This window comes from Gorilla gorilla, chromosome 11 (assembly GCF_029281585.2).
Source record: "Gorilla gorilla gorilla isolate KB3781 chromosome 11, NHGRI_mGorGor1-v2.1_pri, whole genome shotgun sequence".
In the NCBI taxonomy this organism is placed as follows: Eukaryota; Metazoa; Chordata; class Mammalia; order Primates; family Hominidae; genus Gorilla; species Gorilla gorilla.
The window spans coordinates 46,135,590-46,153,465 of NC_073235.2; the positions used below are offsets into that span (position 1 = coordinate 46,135,590).

The 17,876-nt window shown below is 37.1% G+C and overlaps 1 protein-coding gene across 5 annotated transcripts in view; it reads left to right on the top strand.

Annotated features, from left to right (window-relative positions):
- Window positions 1–17,876, top strand: part of ARHGAP15 (Rho GTPase activating protein 15) — a 689,959-nt gene that overhangs the window by 541,666 nt on the left and 130,417 nt on the right. For all 5 annotated transcript variants that reach the window (XM_055380099.2, XM_063694808.1, XM_063694810.1 and 2 more), the window contains one exon: window positions 11,120–11,254. In XM_055380099.2, coding sequence (XP_055236074.1) covers window positions 11,120–11,254 — 135 coding nt within the window. The remainder of the gene's footprint in view (window positions 1–11,119; window positions 11,255–17,876) is intronic.

The window sequence follows — 17,876 nt, forward strand, 5'->3', positions numbered from 1 at the left end:
CACGTTGTTGTGAATCCCCAGAAACATAGCCCTGGGCTTAGCACTTTATAGAAATCCAGTAAATAAAATTTTTAATTAAATGGAGATCAAAGAAAGATTGCAAAAGGATCTTAAGTAAGTAAAAATCTTCTAAACAATAAACAAACCATCCATTTCTTTTTCCCTCATCATAAAGATGAATAAAAATGAGGTCAATTATTAATAATACATTGAAAGTAGGTTTGCCTTTTCCTTTGAATTTTCTAAACTCTATAATTAAAATGACTTCAAATTGGAAGATTGTTAAGAAGAAATTAATCTTATTCGTAAGTAAAAAAGCAAATCCCATGGTTGATGATAGATATGACCTGTTAGCAATAGTCACACTTTTATATTTTATTTCCTTACAATCAGCATGTGGAGACCAACATAATCCAATTAATTGTAATTCCCTTTTGTAGGGTCTGTAAAGTAGTTCATGATACTAAAACACCATTGAAGTCTTATCTCTGGTCAGATAATCCATGGATTCTGATTTGCAAACTACCAGCAGGTCTTTATAAACTTCAGGAAAATAGAATATTTTGACTTCCCTGAACCTATAATAAATGTGATACACAAAAATTCGTCTCTGAACTCTAATCCTTTGTAAATGCTAGCCGTCAGTTTTCTAGACTTCTTTCTCTGCACCTGTTTCTTATTAACTGACTTCTTTTAAAAGCATTTTTGTCCACAGTGAATATCCAATATTTCAATACATCAGAGCCTCTCAGCTGAGCTTCTTGCTCATTGTGTCTTTTTGGACACACTACCCCTCTTCTATACGCCCACTCCAACCCATCCTACATGCTACTGCCAGAGCATCTTTCTAGAATGTTGCTCCCCTGCTTATGGTCATCCAGACTTTTTCAGTTGTAAGGACCTTCATGCTGTACCCTCTGCCTTCTTTTCTATCCTCAACACCCTGAGATATGGAATCTATGTCTCTAGGGTCTCCGACAACTTGTGGCGTCCCAAATGCATCATGTTCTTCATTCCTTGGCATGATCGTTACTTCTAGTTGAATTTTTCTTCATCTCTTCTCTTCCTCTCTCCCAGCTCCTGCACCACCCTTACTCACCTGACTGCTCATCGTTTAAGATCATTATTATGTGACACCTCATCTGGAAAGCCTTCTGACTACACCCAGATGAAGCTTGATGCTAATCTTCTATGTTCCCATAGCAGTCTGCAAGAAGTTATATAATAACATTTACCGTACTTGATTACATTTTTTTCTATTTGACCAAACTTCCTATATACTATGAAATCTTTGAGCATAGAAGCTAGATCTTTATTTATCTTATTTTTACCCCAGCAGCTATAACATGCCTAGCACAAAATTTGGGTTCAATAAATATTTGTAAGTGAATGAATAACCTACTTATGTCTTCAGTATTTGTTAAGTGTTTTGAAAGAGAATGATAAACAAAGAGAATACAAAAATAATGCTGTGTGTGTATACATATATCTATTGTCATCATCGTTGGTGTTATGAAATAGCCTCTGTTATCAAAGGAGGTTAAAATTTGATAGGTGGTACAAATATATGAATAGCTAATAAAAATGAGTGCATCAGTCACTGGCTAAGCACTGGGGATATAAAGATAAATAAAAACAAATTTCTTTGAGACAGAGATAGAGGAGAGACCCTTTGTTTAAATCACTATAGTTAAATTAATTAGGCATGCCCCAGGAGTGATGGGGTTCTCAGGCTAGGATTAGAAACATGGTAAGCAAAGTTTGAAATGAAACCCAATGTAGGGAGGAGTCAAGATTAACAGCATAGATAGCTAGGCATCACGAACTATCGGCAGAGACCGGGAATTGGTGCCACAGGTTTGTTTAGGCTAGAATAATTAAGATGATAATGTTGTTCAGTAGTTTCAACAAGAAGTTGCTGCACAGAGACCTAGCTATTTTACCTTACTTTATGCAAGTAGTTGTAAAATTTATATATCTCCCGACTCTTATTTTGTGTACCTTTGTAGAGCTTTAGTGGTAATTGTGGTAAAGAAAAGTCCTGTGATGCAGAAAATTTAGTTTACTCCCATGAATCCAACTAATCGAGATAACTTAGGTTAAAAATTATCATTAATAATTACTAGAAATCATCTGTTCATTTTGGTTATCTTAATTGACAACTAACAGATGTCTTATCTGGGGATAACATAGTTTCAATGAATGAGAGTAGCAATATCTTAATCTACCAGTTTTGTTTACCTTTTATTTCAATTTTTCTGAAGAAATATTTCCAGACAGAAAATTCTAAGTTAGCAAAAACCCAAATCCATATCCTTTTCAATGTTACCATTTCTAACCCTACACATATCACCAACATAGTAAGGGGAATGATAAAATCCGGAAATTATATTACATTCTGGAAATATTTGCCAAAGTCTGTCTATATTGGATGCTTTTCATATATTACATCACTTAAATCTCACACAAAATTAAGAACTCTCATTTGACAAGTGAAGAAACCAGAATGTTAAGTAACTTCTATATATACGTTTTTGCCTACAATAGACATATTATCTGTATATGGGAATTTATAGGACTTAGTTTATTTCCTAGATATCATTAAGAGATAGGTTTTGACTTGGCCCTGTGCTTCATATTTGCGAACGTAATATAACTTGGAGGGAACAATAGCAATGGTGTTGAAATTTAAAGCCACTATGAAGCAAGCTTTCAAAAATGACTTTGTCGACATTTAATCCTACGATTCTTTCCCCTTTGGAGTACGTAATGTATGAAATCATCCATGGAATTCCAGCAAATTCAGAATCTGTTTGGAGAAGATGGTTAAATAAAAAGAACCATTGTGTATGGTATCTATAGAGTACAAAAAGCCTTTGACTGAATGGAAATAAGAACAGTGTTGGAAGCTCTGAGTAAGAAAGGAATTAAAGAAATATATATGGGTGCCAGGAAATACATCAATTTTTTTTTATGATCCTCACTGAAAGAAAAAAGTCTGTTCATTTTTGTTGCTGTTGTTGCATCTAAACAGGACTACCTTTTCTCAGCTACCTAAACGAAATATTTAAAAGCCTAGAGAGAAGCATAATGTCACTAAGGTCATTTTATAAGGTAGCATTATGCATGGAGTTATGATGATGGGAAGATGTTTTATGTTATGCCATTATAAATTAAAAATGCACAAAGCAATGACACATGTGTTACACTTTCCGTCTGTGGCGCCTGCTTCGCAAGTTTCAGTTGCACCTATTTATTATGTTGTTCTTTACATTCAAATGAAATCTGAGGAGAAATAAAAATAAGACAGTCTTGCTCCTGACTCGCTTCCTGTACTGGATAGAGTAGAAGACTGTTCCACCTCCTTCCAGGAGAGTAACTAAAGATATTTCATATCAGCCTGTGACATGTGCATGCTTTGGCCTTCTCAAATAATTTCCAAAGATATGCACACAACCTGAAAGCACACCGAAAGCTAGCTAACGTGGCGTGCCAAAGCAGCCCATTAGATATTCAGAAATAAAAGCTTCTAAAGAAAAGTTTTAAAATCTTAGAAAGTTTGTGGTTACTTCCTTCCTCCCTCTGTTGTAATTCAAGGAGGCCACAGAAAACCAGGTTTTGTAGACCAGGTGGTAATAGAAACATCTATTCTACACATAGGTATGTCTCCTCTTGCCAGAAAGGAACCATTTTCAAACATAGGACTCCTAAGAGCTTCCTGGGGGTTACTGTGATAAATCATATGAAACAGATCTCTTTGATTTTGCATACAAGGTTTCATATTTAAAACCACTTTGCTCCTTTCTCTTTGATAGGTATCATGACCATAGACAGTTGATTGGACTTGGGTTGAGTTTTTCCTGAGGAAGTTTCCAATGTTTTCTAGTAGTACTTAGAGTCTCAGGTGATGGCAACCATGCAATATTTCCACTTTAGACATAGTAGTTGGACAAAGAATGAATACGAAAATGGCAATCATGATTTTATTCTTTGTCTGGAGACCACACTGGAGAGTATTCTGCATGTTTGTAGAGCAAATCATTTGAAATAGGTTAAGCCTGAATACGCAGGCAATTTTTCAACTAATTCCAGCTTCAAATCTGTTCTCTGAATATTGGTAATTATTTTTCTTCAAATGGAATTACCTAAAGAGCTAACTCTGTTGTTCACTGTGTTTCACAAGTGTAGCATAGCCCTTGTGTTGAGAAGATGTATAGGTATGATCCAGAAATTTGACCTTGTCTTTCTCTGCTCAAAACCTTGGGGCATTGTATTAGTTTGCTTGAGCTACCATACTAAAGTACCACAGACTGGGTGGCTTAAACACCAGAAATGTATTTCCTCACAGTTCTAAAGGCTGGAAGTCTGAGATTAAGGTATCGGTAAGTTGATTTCTCCTAAGGCTCCCTCCTTGGTGTATAGGCAGTCAATTTCCTCCTGTGTCTTCACATGGTCTTTCCTCTGTGTGCACCCTAATCTGTTGTTATAAGGACACCGTACATATTGGATGGGGACCCACATGACCTCATTTTACCATAATTACCTCTTTAAAGATCCAATCTCCAAACATAGTCACACTATGAAATATTGGGGGTTAAGACTTCAACGTTTGATTTTGAGGAATGGAAGAACACAATTCAGCACATAACAGGCATGATGCATATTTTTGGGTGATATATTTGTTCTTTGAGTTTGTCCTGGCTTGCCCCCAAGGACAAAATAATATGATTCTAGGGAAGAGTAACAAGATGTAAAATGTCCAGAACTTTATATTCACTTTCTGAGCACCTGATGAAGCCCTCTCCTTTGAGGAACATAAAGCAGCCTCAACAGCTGTAGCTTTAAAAACACAAGGCCCAATATGTAGTCTCCTTCCATCTCTGTTTGTTTGAAAACAATTAAGTGAACAAACAAATTAACTGGCCAACTGGTTTAGTTTTCTCAGATAATATCCTCAATGAAGTCTCATGTTACAGCCAAGGTGTGGAAGGAGGAGCTTTAGCCAGTGCAGCACAGAAAGATGCTACTTTTGGCACAGGGTGACATCACCTTGTTTGAGAATGCAGAACCTCTCTAATCCACCAGAAATCAGACCAAACCATCACTTTCAGGAGCCAGCACAGCAAGAAAAGTTGAGCTAGTTGAGTGATTCAACCAACTTACTTTTGATCCGTTCCTTTAAATGCTAAACTAAAAATCTTCTATATCCTTATAAACAGTGTGATTTTATCCACATTAATATCTAATCTTTCAATTTGATTTTAGGGCCAAACATATTATGTTTTAGATCGATCATCCCTCTGGCATCTCTTCCATTTGGGATGTGACTTTCATGTACCCAGCAGGCCTTTTAGATAAGGGATCCAAATGGTCATCTGTGCTGGAAGCAGGGACATCATCCTTTATGAGAGTTTCATAGTGTAACAAGTTCTTTTCACTGTATTAATGAGATCAGGGCTATTCTTTCTGTATCCTGGGAAAGCTAGGGTCTCTTTTCCTCTTTTTAAAATTGCAACAATAAAATAAAAGTTGGAAAGAGGTTTTAAAAGTGCTATGAAAACTATACAAGGTAAAGAAGCACTTGTTTTTAACACATGAAGAAGATTTTCTTTCTTGACTCGGTTACTCTTCTATTCTGGATAGTCCAAGTGCAAGCACATTTCAAAAAAGACTAGGTTAAAACAGGTTGAGTCTAGTTAAAATTGGACCTGATATCACAACTGCTGGTTATATATACCAATATCTACAAAGCAATATATAATACAAGAGGAAAGGGGTAAACTCATTTTTTTTTTTTTTTGCTTTGAGACAGAGTCTTGCTCCATCACCGAGGAGGATGGGGTGCAGTGGTGTGATCTTGGCTCACTGCAACCTCTACCTCCCAATTCTCCTGCCTCAGCCTCCCGAGTAGCTGGGATTACAGGCATGCCACCATGCCGGGCTACTTTTTGTTATTTTTTTACCATGTTGACCAGGCTTGTCTCAAACTCCTGGCCTCAGGTGATCTGCCCACCTCAGCCTCCCAAAGTGCTGGTATTACAGGCATGAGCCACTATACCTGGACAGTAATTAAACTCTTAATGATATTTAAATGCTCCTTGTTCCTTGGAAACTACCATTGACCTACTATGGCTATCAAAGGTTTATCTTTCAGTTGTTCTTTTTAAGAAAAATTATTCATAATAGCTACTGTCAAATTTTTTCTTTCAAATATAATTTTTAAAGCTTGATATAAATAAGTTTTTACTTAAAAGATACCCTAAAGACTCTTCAAGAAAGAGCATTTCAAGGTAACCTTGTTTGGGTACAACATTTAGGTTGTGTGTGTGTGTGTATGTGTGTGTGATCTCATAAAAGTCACATGGTATTTGCATTGTGGAGCTTAACCTATCTTTAATTCTGTTTATAAGCTTTAAGGCAAAACCATAACCAAAATGAATTTAAGATAACCTAATTAGAGGGCCAGGAGAAACCAGCACAGATTTAAAGGATTGTGAGACATCGTGGTTCAACCAGACTTCTTCCTAGGATTGGACTATAACATGTGATATGGTTTTGCTGTGTCCCCACCCAGATGTCATGATGAATTGTGTTGAATTGTAATCCCCAATGTTGGGGAAGGGACCTGGTGGGAGGTGATTGGATCATGAAGATGGATATCCCTCTTGCTGTCCTCGTGATAGTAAGTTCTCACAAGATCTGGCTGTTTAAAAGTGTATAGCACTTTCCTCTTCACTCCTCTCTGCTGCTGGCCATGTGAAGATGTGCTGGCTTCCCCTTCACCTTCTCCCATGATTGGAAGTTTACTGAGGCCTCCCCAGTTATTCTTCTGTACAGCCTGCAGAACTGTGAGCCAATTAAACCTCTTTTCTTTGTAAATTAACCAGGCCCAGGTAGTTCTTTATAGCAATGTAGTTTTTGTTGATCCCGTTCAAGAAACTGCATCGTACTGAGATAAATCCTCTAAAACAACCAGGCTGGCTTACAATGTTTGTTCAATGTTTCAGTTGCCTTAGTCCCTTTTTTATTTTACCATTTTGGCCTTTACTCACCTGCCTCATTCTGGTGACATATTGGATATGTTTGATTCCTTATGCTTTAAAATTTTTTTCAGGTACATTTTCCCATTTGATACCAACAATTATCCTTCCATCTTCATTTTACAAATAAATAAATAAATAGATATACAATGAATTAGTGGTAAATCCAGTCCTGGAGTGGGTGTTTCATATGGTCTTTTTCCTACTCTATCATATTTCCTCTTCACTCCATTGCTACCTAACAATTTGCTCCATCTCTGCCCATTTCCTAATGCAGTTGCTTCTTATTACCAATTTGTTTTGTATCTGTTTATATAAGAATCTGTGCCTTCTACAAGTCTGTAATTACCAAAGATGAGAGTCAGTTTACAGGTAAAAGCATAGCCTCGAGTTAGACATTTAAGGATAAAGTGTAAAAATTACAATCTTGACATAATAGTCAATCAACTACCATTTGCAATTACTGTTTATTTGCCTTTTCCCTTTCTGCTTCTGCCAGCCAAGATTAAGTCTGAACACAGTGATTTTAAACATAGTGGGGGCTTACTGGCTCTTTATCCTGGTTTCATCACCTGGCAGCCATGGGAAAATTGTTTAATCTACCTATGCCTCACTTTCCCTATCTGTAAAATGGACATGATGATAACAATAGCATCTTCCTCATTCCTTGCTGAAAGCATTAAATTAGATAATGAATGTAGAGTGCATAGCACAGTCCCTGGTACAGTGTAAGCTCTAAGTAATTGTTGGTTATCGCTTTCGTTGCAAAGTAGCCTGAATGAGTTCATATGGATTTTGTTCTATAAAAAGTTATGATTTTGTCAAGAATAATTACCAACTCTTAAGTTCATGTTAAGGAAATATCAATATGTGTGTATCTAATTTTCTAGTTCCCTGACCACCTATGGTAGACTTCATAAATCTTTGTTGAGTTACTTCTATAGACACTTATGTACTTCACTATAGTGGCTCTCAACCAAGAATAATTTTGCACCATGGGGAGATACGTGGCAATCTCTAGACACAATTTTTATCATCCCCACTGGGAAATGCTACTGGCATCTATTAGATAAAGGTCAGGGATACTGCTAAACATACTAGAATGTACAACATACTACATAAACATACTATTCTAGTATGTAAACATACTAGAATGTACAGCCCCCATCACAAAGAATTTTCCAGCCCCAAATGTCAATAGTGTGGTGCTTTTGAGAAACTCTACTCTATTAGAAAAGGGAAAAGTATAAGACATCATCACTGTGTGGAATCTAGTTAGAAAATGCTTATCAAATAATGCAAATATATTTGTAATAATGCCTGTTAACACCAGGATAGGGTTATGGTTAGTTCATCTTGAGGACTGGTTGGCTTCATGAAAAGGCATACTATATGGACATAACTTCCTGTTTAGATAAACTACAGTGGCCTTGCAAAATTTGCCTTAATATCACCTGGTTTACAAGGGATCTTAACCTTCGTTGATTATGAAAACTTGATATAAAAATTAGTATTATATTTCAAAATACTCTTTCCAACTATTTGCCATATTGCCTATTTAAGCTACTTGCCGAAGGGCTACAAATTATTATTATTTCTTTAAATGGAAACTACATGGGAATCTATAGTAGGAATCTTGGTTTAAGGGACACAGTTAATATTATATGGTATTTTAAGTAGATATAATCAAATGGTATCTATTCATGGGTAAATTTTCTTTATATATCACTATGTTCGATTTTCATGTTCACTTGAATTAACTGATATTAATGTGGAAATGAGTAATAGTAATGCTGTTTTCCTTTGGTTAAGCCATTATTTGTTGCTGCTGTTGTTGTTTCCTTGCTCAAGTTAAAATCATTCTCTTTTTTACCTGCTGAACACTTTCCTTTAGCAATTTCAAACTTGTGCACCAAAACGGCATTTTGTGTTGGACTTTTCTGATAAATTTTTGGTAGAGATAGTTGTGTGTGTGTGTGTGTGTGTGTGTGTGTTTAGGTTTCCACTTAAAGTTCAGTGCCAAAGCTACAGTACTTATACATTTTCTAAATGTGTTTTAAGCAATAAGTTGTACAACATTTTTAGAACATGTGTTAAGCTATTTCTCTAAGAATGAAGCTCTTAACAAAACATAAGCACTCTGCATGAGATCTTAGCAGCAAAGTGCTTAAAAGATAAAGTAAGAATTGGTACCATGGGAAGAACACCAGCTGTAGAGCACACAGGTCCATTATGAGAAGTATGGTAGTGGGTAGGGAGAAAATGATTTAATCAGGAGTAAAACCAATTTTATTATAAGGGCACGCAGGGGGTGTGGCACCATAGTGAGAGGGACATTTCAAAATATCTGACAGATTTCAACAATGTGAAAACCCCGTTCTTTAAAGTGACAGTAAACCCCATCAGGTCTCCCTTTTTGATGCTATTGTTAACAGTTGACCGTTTAAAGCTGGCCTGCTAAGATGCTGTCGGCCTATTTCAATAGTGTGTAGCCAAATAAAAGACTAATTGTTGAAATACAATCAATCAAAAATGATTGCAGGGCAGAAAGAAGGTCTCCTCTGCTGATTTTGTTGTGTATCATATTATTGTGTTATGATTGAGGTAGGAATGAAGACTGAAAGGGAAGATTAGCCCGTCTGAAATAAACAGATTCACCTTCATGTCTTCTCTTTGCAAACACACTGTTGAGCAGGAACACCACTTACTATAAGCCTTAGAAATGATCGTTCATTTATTTTTTAAAAAAAAAGATCTGCTGAAGATTTGGGCTAATATTTTTAAAAGGACGTGAACATTATTAGCAAAACAGCCCATGCAGAGAATCCCTACAGTGACAATTCTCAGCTTTTCTTACATTTTGGTGCAAAATGCTCCTCTGGATTCATAAAACTGACATCCAAGGGACATGTGAATGCGAGCCCAAGACATCAGTAAAGAAACAAATTTTCAGTTGACCAAATACCTCGGCGCTTGACAGTATTCTCAGCTTTTCAGTTAACCCCCAGATTGTCTAAAATGATTAGTTTAAGGTTTCATGAAGCCCCGAATGCAAAACCTTTTCCATGTTGCACGTTTAGAAAGACAAATCGTCTGGCTCGACAGCAGTGCCTTTGTACCTTGCTTCCTTTTAATTTTATGTCAAGATGTCCCTTTCAGACGTGAATGCATCCACTTCTTGGGTGAGACTAATTCCAGACATTCATATTGAGGGTGAAAAGGACAAAAATAATTGCCCAGCACACTTTATTTCTATTAAAACCTTCATTTTGGCATTTACTTTCTTTAGTATTTCAACATCTCCACTCACTCAAGCTTCCCAAGCAAATATTTCTGTTGTTTCTAAAAAGAGTTGGTAAGCACTTGTGGTTTGTCTTTAGTGTGTTATCATTTTTGACAGCTTTGCATAGCCTACGTAGGCCAACAGGGGTCTGTCTAATATTGTTGCTGGGCATATTTTCCTCACTGAGATGAGAACTAAAAAGAAAAGATTTTGAAGCAGTAAGAAAAGAATTAATATCCTTTCTCACTCAGTATTCTCTTCCTTGCTGACTTTATATTCAGGCAAAAAAAGGGAAAAAGTGTTACCCATTATTCCCTTGTACATAGCAAGGCTAACACATGTAAAGCAATAACTCATTTTCTATTGCCATGTTTAGCATATGTCTCCTGTTGGCTCAGCAAGGCCTTTAGGCCCGTCCCTTGAGCCGGCGATCATTGGCAACTCTTAGCCCCTCGGCCTCAAAACCAAATAGCTTTGAATCATGTTGAGCTGTGATGCTAATTTTCATACTGATGCATTATGGGAATAAATGTATCTGACATACTGTGTCAATGGCACTGTCTCTTTGTGTCTCTTGTTTTTTTGTTAGCTGCATTCCTACAGATGGTATTCCATTGAAAATGTTCCCTTCCTACGGAAAGAGGGAGGAAAAAAAAAAATGCACAGCACCAAACCTCTAGGTGCAGAAGGCTGTTAACGGTTGCTGATGATAGTAGGCAAACATTAACATAATAATTAGTGTCTTGTAATTGTTTCATTAAAACCAGTTGTTCCATTTCTCCTCGTGTTTTCCCAGAAGAGAAGCTGAATTTGGACGACAGCCAGTGGGAGGACATCCACGTTGTCACCGGAGCACTGAAGATGTTTTTCCGGGAGCTGCCTGAGCCGCTCTTCCCTTACAGTTTCTTTGAGCAGTTTGTGGAAGCGATTAGTAAGTACCTCACAGAAAAGGGCAGGTGGTAGAATAACCTGACATCCTGGAATTATTAAGTAAATAATAAGAATGATTATAATAATAATCATGGGGAACAGATAGTATCCCCGATGCTCCATATCTTACGTTTTCGTTTTTGTGTTTTGATGGCTTGTTTTATTTCTGGCCCTGCAGTATTATCTGAGGTTTGTTTGTTTGTTTGTTTTTAATTAGGAAAAAAATATGACATCCTATTTAGGGTAGCCAATTTAACTAAGTATCCTCAAATGAAAATAGTGTCTCATCAAATCTGCTTTAAAGGGTTCACTGTGTGCACCCCTCGTCTCTGCCTTTATACTTTCAGAATTGCAATGAGTTTGAATACAAAGCGGTCTTGAAAAGAATCCTAAGTGAATTAAATATTACATTTCATGAAATATGTGTTAAATTATCAACTAAGACATCATGTTCTCTTGGTTCACTCACCCTTCACCCACCAACACTAGTAAACAGTCAGCCATAATTTGCTTATGAGCAGCCTGATTATTAAATGAAGTAATGGCAAGTTTCTTCTGTTAAACTGGTGACTTTATAAGAGAGTGAGTTATATCTACTACTAACCAGTAGTCATTTGTACACTTCATGAAGCTTCCTTTTCTGTTTTTTTTTAATTCATAAAACACACACACACACTTAAGTAAAAGTGAATAAATGAATGAATGAATCAATGAAAATCTTTTCCAAATGGAAGGGTACTTCTGCTATTAATCCTTGGAGAAGCAACTACTGGTACGTCTCTAAATTTAATATCTTAAGGTATGCTTACTGTAACTGTGACAGCTTGGAAAAAGTTTCCTGGCAAGCCAGCTGATTTAAGGAAGAAAAAGAAAGAAGAAAGAAAGGTAAAATTAAAAACCTTGCAAGCCTGGCAGGAGCTTAATTAAAATCCTAACGAGACAAATCTCCAAGAAAAAAAAAACTGCTGTATTCAGGAGGTCTGATCTTGGATGGCTGGATATGAAGTGTTCCCATTAGCAGAAGTGGAGATTTGGGGGTCCTGTGTTGGAAAACAGCCCCTCAACATGCCCTCTAATTCTGTCATTCACAAAGCCTTCACCCTTGTTTAAAGCTCTGGCAAAATGGTATCAAGAAAAAGAAGAAATTTCTCTCCCAAGTCTTTCTCTTGTTGCTTGCTCACAATTTCAGATTTTGTTGTTGTTATTGCTGCTGCTGCTGCTGCTGTTGTTGAATGTAGTAACAATACTCTAACTATGGGTTTTGAGTTGAGGCTGGAACTCTTATCCCTTGTCGTGACTTCATCTCATGACCCCTCTACTTCTTCAGAACAGCAGTGTTTCACAGTTAAGCATGCTTTCTTAACTTCATTTGAAAAGAAGAAATAAAAAATAAACAAGCAGGCATTTCCATAACAGCTTTTTCTGATATTGTGTCTTGGAACACCCAAGCAACTTACAGTGTTGGAACAGCATTCTGGTAGGAAATTGGAGGGACTTTGCATTTGGATGCCTATTTCTGATTGTGTACATTTAAAGAAGTCATATAAATTTCACATCATCATCTCCACACATTCAAGTGAGGATGATCTCATTTGGAAATATACTTCGGTATGTGCTATTTGGGGGCTATAACTAGGATATCCATCATTTAAGCTTCCTTTAGTTCACCTGATTCTAAAGATGTTAGGAAAGTCATTTTCTTAGCTTGAGAGATACCGAAAGCAGGCCCTCCGAACCCACATGAGAGTATGTCTTTTGAATTTCTCTAAGGAGTAGGATCATCTCAGGGATATTCTAGACTTAAGTCCAAATTGTGTAGAATTTCAGAAATATAGGCATGGTAAGAACGGAACATGGCAGAGTTGAGGCAGCAGACTATTGGGATTGATGGCTCTTGCAAGGGTTTCTGCCAACACCTATAAAATGGGTTATGGCGAGAATGAATAAGAAAGTGCCTAAGAAAGTCTTTTAAAAATGTAAGAGGGTGCACAAACAGTGCTAACAGTGTTTCTCCATATGAGCTTTGTTTGATAATGTAATTTGGAAGAGAAGAGAGAGGAGACTTCTTCCTTCATTGTTCAAGGCAACGAGAATCAAACTCAGTGTTATTGTGTCAGAACATGGTTCCTGCCAGTGGGTTCGTGGTCTCGCTGACTTCAAGAATGGAGCCGTAGACCTTCTAGGTGAGTGTTACAGCTCTTTAAGATGGCACAGACCCAAAGAGTGAGTGGTAGCAAGGTTTATTATGAAGAGCGAAAGGACAAAGCTTCCACAGCATGGAAGGGGACCCCAGCGGGTTGCCACTGCTGGCTGGGGTGGCCAGCTTTTATTCCCTTATTTGTCCCCTCCCATGTTCTGTTTCTGTCCTATCAGAATGCCCTTTTTTCAATCCTCCCCGCGATTGGCTACTTTTAGAATCCTGCTGATTGGTGCATTTTACAGAGCACTGATTGGTGCATTTACAATCCCCCTGCTAGCTACAGAGTGCTGATTGGTGCATTTTTACAATCCTCTTGTAAGACAGAAAAGTTCTCCAAGTCCCCACTCGACCCAGGAATTCCAGCTGGCTTCACCTGTCATTATGATCTGAAAGTTTGTTTCCTATCAAAATGTATATGTTGAAGTTCTCACCCCCAAGGTGATGGTATTAAGAGATGGCGGCCTTTGGATGGAGATTAGGTCATTAGGGCAGAGCCCTTATGAGTGGGATTAATGGCCTTATAAAAGAAGCCCAAGAGAAACCTGTATCTTCTTCCACCATGTGATGGCACAACTAGAAGTTGCCATCTATTAGCCAGAGAGTGGGCCCTCACCAATACATTAAATGGGCTGTCAACTTGGTCTCATACTTCCAAGACTCCAGAACAGTGAGAAGGAAATTTCTATTGTTTATGAATTGCTAAATTTATGGCATTTTTTATAGTAGGCCAAATGGACTAAGACACTCAGCAGCCTTGCTTCAACTCAAAACAGAATAGCAGAATGTCATTATTTTTTAATATGTAAAACGGAGGGATCAACCAACAGGGTAATGGGGCTGAGACATATGATATTGGACAGAGACGTACATTTACTAACCCACGTATTTTTGATATAACCTTGAAGCTAGTCCTTGTGTTCTAAACCTAGGAAAAACTCTAGGTTGTAATTCATATTTAAATTTTCTTAAGCAATGAGAGAATGGCCACCTAGTTCCTTGGCAATGGTAAAAACCACACCAGAGGAAATACTTTCTCTCCATGTGTACCAATTGTACTAAAAAGTCTTTCAAAATTTTAAGAACATTTATACCCCGTCGCAGGGTTTATCATAGCTTACATAGCCTCTTGTAAAAATCTATACAGTGAGAAACTCAACAGATCCACTCACGAGTTTTCGGCTTTATATGGAAAGGCACCAACCAGGTAAAGTAAATTCACAGGAGAGGATAAATTGAGGACAAAGAGGCTGGGTCTGGGCCTCTTTGTCCTCAGATCCTAGTTCTTCCCTTTTATTCTCTGTACCATAGGAGGGTTGGTCCTAGCCAGCTATATTTTGCAGATGCTCTTTTTGTTAGTGGTTTTTTTTTTTCGACTTTTATTTTAGATTAAGAAGGTACATGTGCAGGTTTGTTACCTGGGTATACTGCGTGATGCTGAGGTTTGAGGTACAAATAATGCCATCACCCAGGTATAGAGCATACTACCCAACAGTTTTTCAACTCTTGCTCACCTCCCTCCCTCTCCCATCTAGTTGTCCCCAGTGTCTATTGTTGCCATCTTTATGTCCATGTGTACCCAGTGTTCAGCTCCCACTTATAAGAAAGAACATGGGGTATTTGGTTTTCTGTCTCTGCATTAATTTGCTTAGGATAATGGCCTCCAGCTGTATCCATGTTGCTCCAGAGGACATGATTTCATTCTTTTTTATGGCTGTGTAGTATTCTGTGTGTATGTACCACATTTTCTTTATCCAGTCCACCATCACTGGGCACCTAGGTTGATTCCATATCTTTGCTATCGTGAATAGTGTTGCAATGAACATGGAAGTACGTGTGTCTTTTTGGTAGAACGATTTGTTTCCTTTTGGATGTATACCCAGTAATGGGATTGCTGGGCCCAATGGTAGCTCAGTTTTAAGTTATTTGAGAAATCTCCAAACTTACATGTGCTCTTGAGATGCTGTTGCACCTGGTCAAAGCCACTGGAAGGAGATGGCAGAAAGAGAGAGAAGACAAAGGCCAGCAGTTTATGAGTTTATCCCCAACCCATTCACCCTTGCCACCCATCTGCCTCAGGTAGCTTTTCAGCCTGAGGCTCCTTCTCCTCTACAGCTTCGCTTTGACCAGACAGAGCCCATCTGGTTTCAGCTCCCATCTGGTGACACAGACTCTCCTTTCTTTGCTTTTCCAGCCTGGAGAAGGTAGTGGCTTCCTGATGTGTCTACTTTCTTGGTTACTCCACTCTTCCTTATCTGGTTCTCAGCTTCTTCTTTATATGGGTAGCCAATTGTCTGCATCAAATTAATTCCCTTTGTTGGTGTAAATACTTAAAATGGTTTCTGTTTTTTGCTTACACACAAGTAAAACATCATGTCACTTGATGTCATGGTACGTGTTGTCATAACATTATTTCCCTTTTCTCTTTTATTACCCCCAAGCCCAGTTTGTGGAGAGTTAACATTTTTATTTGGCCCCAGATTGGCAGATCTGTTACTCTTTCATGGAAGAGTTAAAAGGTGGTTAGACCAAACAGAATTTTGCATCCAACTGGAATACTTTGCATCTGAGGAGAAAATGCTATTTCTAGTACAGCAATTAATGACCGCTGGAGCAGTCTGAATTACTTTAATTTTTATTGTATGTTTGAAAGTTATCACATAGTCCGAGAAGAGTGAACAGAAGGCATTTACTTTTTAAAATAACTTCTTTTTGGACCAAAAAAAAACCCCCATTAATATCATAAGACCCTGCAATTGCCATAGTAATTCCTTGTCTGATAATACTCATTGGGGTAACAAAAACACTAGGGATTGTTTTATATCTCAGAATCCAAGTACAGCAGCTATTGATCTGAAATTCTATACTTGAGGTCAATCCAACTGGGTCACCTGCAGGTTATTTCACGGGGATTTAACCCACTGACTGCAAAGACTTAATTCCCTGGAAATGACTTGTACTGAAGGCATTATTAGTACTGTAAATGTGAACTCAGTAGAAAAGCACAGCCAGGGAGTTTTATGATAGGTGATGCAATCTTGTGGCTAGAGGCCTGCAGGGGTCCAGACATTTCCAGTAGATCTAAATCCTAGGAAATGTATTAACTTTACCACTGTTCCCATCTTTTTCTTCTGGTAACTCTACAGATCCAAAGAAAAAAGACAACAAGCAATGTTTTTTCTGTTTTAATGTCTGCATTTTTCCAAAGTTCCTGAAAAAGAGAAAGGGAGGAGAAAAACTCATTGGCATTTCTAATAATTGTCTCATACAATTCTCAAAATAAGAAAGCAGGAGATATTGGAGAAATGGAAAGATCATCTGCACAATAATTTCTAGCTCATAAAGTAGTTACTATGAGAATGAAATAGAACAGTATTTTCTTACTCCATGTTAGGCACTTAGTAAGCTATTTAAAAAGAAATTAGTTTTTAGAGAAGTTCTAAATGCACATAGCTCAAAAAACTAGACTTGGCATTCAAATACAAACATAAATACTTTGTATCATTGTATATTGCCTTGAGCAATAGCTATTGCCAAGTATCTATTTTATATCATCCTACAGAAGACCCATATGGCCTATGTCATCTTATATAAGACTACAACCATTTTTTCTACATTTTAAAAGCTGAGTTTAGAATTAAATTAATGGTCAGAAATTTCAGTGTTGGAGTTTTAGGTTAGAAATAAAGTAGAACTTTCCAAGAGTGAGTGATATTTCAATGTTTAGTACTAGATATTAAAAGCATTCATGCCTTAAATGTTGACTTCTCTGGGTACATTTTAACCCTGCACTCTGATTTCTATGATCAATTGCTCAATATCTCCTTTTGAAATTTATTTATATGTACACAATGTTACTTTTCTATTTCATATGAGTATTTTAATTGTATTAAGATTATTTATAATTATTAGTTGATCAAATTAATTACAATATTCAACAAACAAAATCTTACAGAAGAAGTTAGGATGAAAAGCAATGGATTGGGCCGTATCACATCATATCCCCTGACCTACTCATGAGAGGAAACCTCATTTAGTGATTTTAATTTTTATCTCTTCTGGTTACTTTCATAACTCTAGATAATATCTCTACTTTTGATTTATCAACCATGGATAATATCTGTTACCTAATATTGTTTCATTCTACTCCACTTCTTTTAGTATGTGGTAGCCATATGTTATAATTGCAAGCTAAATAATATGCCTAAACCTCTTTTTCTTGTTGCATCAACATTCAACAATATCTGCTAACTCTTCCATTCATAAGGTGAGCATATACTCCTTCCCACCCTTTCCTTAATCTTTCTATAGTTTATTTTTAATTTTTAATAATTGAGGATTTTTTTCTAGTTCTACTGAGGTATAATTGGCATACAATGAACTGCATGTTTTAAAAGCTTAACTTTGATAAGTTTTGACAAATGTT